The sequence below is a fragment of the Phalaenopsis equestris genome, unplaced genomic scaffold, assembly GCF_001263595.1.
Source record: "Phalaenopsis equestris unplaced genomic scaffold, ASM126359v1 Scaffold000232, whole genome shotgun sequence".
In the NCBI taxonomy this organism is placed as follows: Eukaryota; Viridiplantae; Streptophyta; class Magnoliopsida; order Asparagales; family Orchidaceae; genus Phalaenopsis; species Phalaenopsis equestris.
This window is the reverse complement of record NW_018164674.1, coordinates 514667-519608: the sequence shown is the minus strand read 5'-3', so window position 1 is coordinate 519608 and position 4942 is coordinate 514667. Positions and strand designations below refer to the sequence as shown.

The window sequence follows — 4942 nt, the reverse complement described above, 5'->3', positions numbered from 1 at the left end:
AAGAGCGGAAGGATATGTAAGTATCTTGGCGGGGTCGAGATACAGTCGGAGCACCACTCGTACTCATGGAGGTCATCACCACCTCAGACAAGGGAAAGACGGAGCACTACCTTGACATCAAATACAATCCTCAAGACAAAAAACGCTTAGACAAACTAAATTCAGATTTCATCTAAAAATCAACCCCTGACTCCAACATTTACTATTTATAAAGAGACGTGGCCTATTATATGAAACATTTAAAATAAAAAAGAGAATAAAAATAAAGTCAATGTCTAAGATTTTGAGAAGAGTTTTAAATTAGGAAAAGAGAATAAAATCGGGATTTATGCTTTTAGGAAATGTTTTAAATTAGGAGAAAGACTTTAGGAAATGCTTTAAATTAGAAGAAGGAGAATAAAAATCAGATTTCAGTTTTAGTGAAGGTTTTAAAATAGGCAAGCCCTAGAAAAGAAAATAAGAAAAGAAGGAAATGAAGGAAAAAAGAAAGGAGGAAAAGGAAATGAAGGAAGAAGAAGAAGGGGGAGGCAGCCCCCCCTTCCTTGAGAACCAGTCGTTCCTATCCCTAGCCCTCAGCTTCAGGGGTTGAAGGAGCTTCGACCTCACTTGTTGAAGCTTCTGGCCCTTGTCTTTAATCATGGGAACACCTGGATCCCACTGTCGACTGTACTGCCTCCCAAAGCATTTGTGAGCACACATCCATCTTGGTCCGATCTTCTGGGACTAAAATTTCTTGCATGGTGGTGACCATGATGCTAGAGAACCAATTGTCACTAAAACTGATCCCGCTACTCTGCTAGTAAGAGCTCCTATCTCCTCGAGCGCTATCGAAGGAAGTAGAATGAAGCGCTTGCCATCCCTGGTGAAGGAATACGTGTTTTTGAATCCATCATACTGCGTCTTCCGGTAAAATTGTAATGATTTTCCTAGCAGAATGTGGCAGGCATTCATGGGGATCACATCATACCATACCTTGTTCTGCAGATGACTCCCTATTTAAAACTCTATTAGACATTGTCGGTCAATGCTGACCCTATTTTGCATCTTCAGCTACCTCAGTGAATATGACTGGGAATGACTCTGAGTCATTAGTCCTATATTCTTACTGCTACCAGTGTCAATGATATAACCACATACATTTTTATTCATTGTGCAGTGAGTGTAGAAAATGATGTGGCGAAGCAACTGCGGATCCCTCGTGACCTCGACCTGCAAAATATGTCAAATCACAAGTGTTTCTCCCTCATCTGATGGAAGCTAATGCTCCTCATCCTAATCCTCAGCTTACTGCTCCTCGCTAAAAGATACAACTCTTCCACAGCGCCCTGTTCAGTAAAAGATACAACTTTGCTCGTCGAGCAACTAGAGGCTATGTGTCAAAACCTGTGGCATTTGAAGCATTTTCTAGTGAACACTGTTGTCGACTTCTTCTCACTAGAGGTGGTTTTATCCGTATCCGAACTAATTTTCTCAACCCTCTGCGGCATGCTCTTGCCGGTATCTCCAACTTTGGGTGTCTGGCAGGTGATGGATGCCTGGCTTCGCTTCTGTTTCTGTTCCATTTCTTCTTTCAATGTCAATGTCTGAACATCCTTCAGCGTCCAGTACGGCAGTAGCTGCACCAAATTGTCGATACTAGGCTTGAAACCCCGAAGATATTTTGCTAATGATTTCTTCTCAGGCTTTGTCAGATCACACTTGAGCTGAGTGGTCAAACAAAGTTGTGAACTCCTTTACTAAAAGGTCTCTCCGTTTTAGATTGTGGAGTTTCAAAAACAAGTCTTGGCGATAATTTAGGGGAAGATATTTCTTCTGCATGATTTTCTTCATCTGATATTTCACTGTCTTCTCGTCTCCTCTGTCGTTGTACGTTTTCCCATCATAGGGAGACATTTTTCTTTAATTTGATAGCAACTAATTTGACCCGCCTCTTTTCACGCACCTTTTTTTGTTCAAAAATCCGCTCAACTGCCTGTAGCCATTCGATAAATTCATCTGGATCCATGCTTCCCTCAAACTCGGGCAAATCTACCTTGATCTCGTGATCTCTTCTCAAAAAGTTTCCTTATGGAAGGGACGCATGTATCCTTCTTTAGGCCTCCTCTAATATTGGATTCCGAAATATCATGGTTTTTCTTCATTGTTGAAATTATCCCTATGGAAGGTAACTTCTTCATGTGTTATTTCTTCAATTTCTGCAACTCTTTGTTGGATGACAAAGTTTTAGTCGTATCTTGTCTTGGGTAGGCTCGGGCATATTTCTTCTTGGAGGCATATTCGATGGTTTGGGACCTGTGGAAGAAAAGAAAAGAAAGAAGAGAAAAAAAATAAATGAAAGAAAAAAAAAATTGGTGTGATGGATTGGGTAGGTGTGGATGCTATAGATCCTACGATAAAATTAGGATTAGGCTGACTTTGATACCCAATGATACCGGAGTAAAACTCAAACCACGACGCAAGACACAAATTTAATAATAACTTAAATAGACGGTTACAACGATGACTCAAAAGAAATGGAAAAAACCCAATGTAGTCAAAAAACATATCAAACATTACTGAAAAGACTCGACAATTAAAGTAACAGCAAGCTCGGCTAGTAGGGAGTCCGAAAATTGGTGTGGCGACCAGAAAGGGCAGCAAGGGGCTGCGGTACCCGCGGGGCGACAGCAGGCAGTAGGGAGGCCAGGGGGGGCTGGCAACAACTTGGAAGAGGTTGTAGGAAAGCGGCCAACATCCTGGAAGAGCTAGCAGCAACTTGGAAGAGCAGCAGGAAGATCGTAAGAGGGTTGTCATAGGGTTGTGGAGCGGGTGGACAACAACAGAAAGGTTGGAATGATATATAAATATATTGGCGAGGTCGAGATACAGCATGAGCGTCACTCGGAACCGTGGAGAAGATCACCACCTTAGACAAGGGACAGTCAGAGCACTACCTTGAAGTCGGATACAGGCCTCAAGAGATAGAACACTCAGACAAATGGAATTCAGATTTCATCCAAAAACCAACCCCCCAACACTAAGCGCAATCTTTACAATTTATAAAAAGACATGACCTATCTTAGGAAACATTTAAATCAAGATCTCAAATTTTGTGAAGAATTTAAAATTAGGAAAAAAAGAACAAAATCAGGATTTATGCTTTAAGGAAAGGTTTTAAATTCGGAAAAAGACTTTCAGGAAAGGTTTTAAACTACGAGGAGGAGAATAAAAATCAGATTTCAATTTTATGAAAGATTTTAAAATAGGCAAGTGCTACGAAGGAAAATAAGCAAAGAAGAAAATGAAGGAAAAATGAAGGACGAAAAACGGAAAGGAGGGAAGAGGAAGGAGAAAGAGGCAGCCCATCCTTTCTTGAGGACTAGCCAGTCCTCTCCCGAGCCACTAATCATGTTGTTTCATTGAGCCTAATTAGTGTTTGATGAAGGAAGAAACGTCTCAAGGCATCGTTATTAGCTATAATACAAAAATGATTAGGGTTGTGAACCTCTTTAAAACTACATCATTGTTATGGTGAAATCTGTGATGAGTTAACTTTTCCTTAATTATAAACATCATTTGTTATGACAAGATTAATATAGCAATTTGGGAGCTAGTTAATTTTTTATGAAGTGGGGATACTAATCTCAATGCCTAAAAAACTTTGAGAAAATAAGTAACGAATCAATTATGATCGTTATGATGTATTAAGTTGTGGAGCTTACTTAACATCTTACAAAGAATCGAGTTAAACAGGCTCATTTTGCAAATTTTTATTAAGAAGTTGGAATTATAGATTTCTCTATAAAACTCCATCATTGTTATGTTGAAATCAACAGGAGACCAACGTCAATTGGTTGAATCTATAACAAAATTGGAAGATTTACATGCATACCACTCAATTCTTATGTATTTACATATTTAGCACCTAAACTTCAATTTTTACATATATATATATATATATGCCACCTCCACGATGCATGAAAAGGTGTATTTCACATTTTTTTTAAATTAAAATAGTGGTATTTTTTATGTAATATGAAAATTTTGTGTGGTATAAATGTAAGAAAATCAAAGTTTAGGTGTTATATATGTAAATACATAAGAATTGGGTGGTATGACTAAATAAACAGGAAAAACATATAATATTCAAAATGCACCCCAACATACTGAAAATTACAGATCACACTAATATTTATGATCAAACTTAGCTTCCATAATTACCTTCGGGGAGTTCCTGACTAAGATCTCATTAGGGTTTAGCTCCTTGAATAGGCCAAGAAGATTGGCTTGTTCCGCTACACCTGCTTCTGTATCCTCCTGCAATCTCTTGATTTTCTCAAGCAGCTCCTTCATGTAATCAATGGTGTCCCCTAATATCGATGTTCTGTCCATCTAAAATTAAAAATAAAATACAAATTTAATGATTTTTAACAGAGTTTTTATGCCACAATATCATCATTATGCTAATCAAACTATTACGAATGATGAAGAACAAATCATTTTTATCCACAAATTATTCTTAGATTTTAATCTTGAGTTTAAAAAACTGCTAAAATAATAACCATCTCACTGTAAAAACCTAAATCTCAGTAAGCTTCCAAGCTAATAGCAGCAGAGAGAACCATTTCGAAAAGGGGAAACCCTAAACGCAGAAGAATAAGGATAAATAAATTCTATCAGAACTTCAAAATAAATAAAAAGGTAAGACAATAAAGAATGGTAAAAATTAGAATATGAAGTTATTAATTGATTTTTTTTTTTTTTTTTTTTTTTTTTTGTTGAGAAAATGAAACTGAGGTTAATCAATGTCGCAATAAATACCTTGCTGATCTTAGGAACAACAGATCGAAGCATAGAGAGCCGATCATTAAGCCTTTTTCGCCTTCGCCTCTCCGCCATTAGATTCTTAGACGGCATGCCCTCTACCTTCTTCTTCCTCCGCTCCGGCCCGGCTGCCGCAGCA

The 4942-nt window shown here is 38.1% G+C and overlaps 1 protein-coding gene across 1 annotated transcript; it reads right to left on the bottom strand.

The window, feature by feature from the left end:
- Positions 1–581: 581 nt before the first annotated feature.
- On the bottom strand, positions 582–4936 carry LOC110023822 (transcription factor bHLH93-like). The gene is made up of 3 exons (XM_020723427.1): positions 4801–4936; positions 4201–4371; positions 582–2292 (listed from the first exon to the last, which is right to left on the bottom strand). Exons 1-3 carry the CDS (start codon positions 4894–4896, stop codon positions 2224–2226), a joined length of 336 nt encoding a protein of 111 aa, XP_020579086.1. The 5' UTR covers positions 4897–4936; the 3' UTR covers positions 582–2223.
- Positions 4937–4942: the final 6 nt, after the last annotated feature.

Coding starts and splice junctions, on each gene's coding strand:
- LOC110023822 (XM_020723427.1), bottom strand. CDS start 4,896: ATGCCGTCTAAGAATCTAATGGCGGAGAGGCGAAGGCGAAAAAGGCTT. Junction 4,372..4,800: donor TTGTTCCTAAGATCAGCAAG/GTATTTATTGCG, acceptor TTTTAATTTTAG/ATGGACAGAACATCGATATT. Junction 2,293..4,200: donor TAGTCAGGAACTCCCCGAAG/GTAATTATGGAA, acceptor TTTCTTCCACAG/GTCCCAAACCATCGAATATG.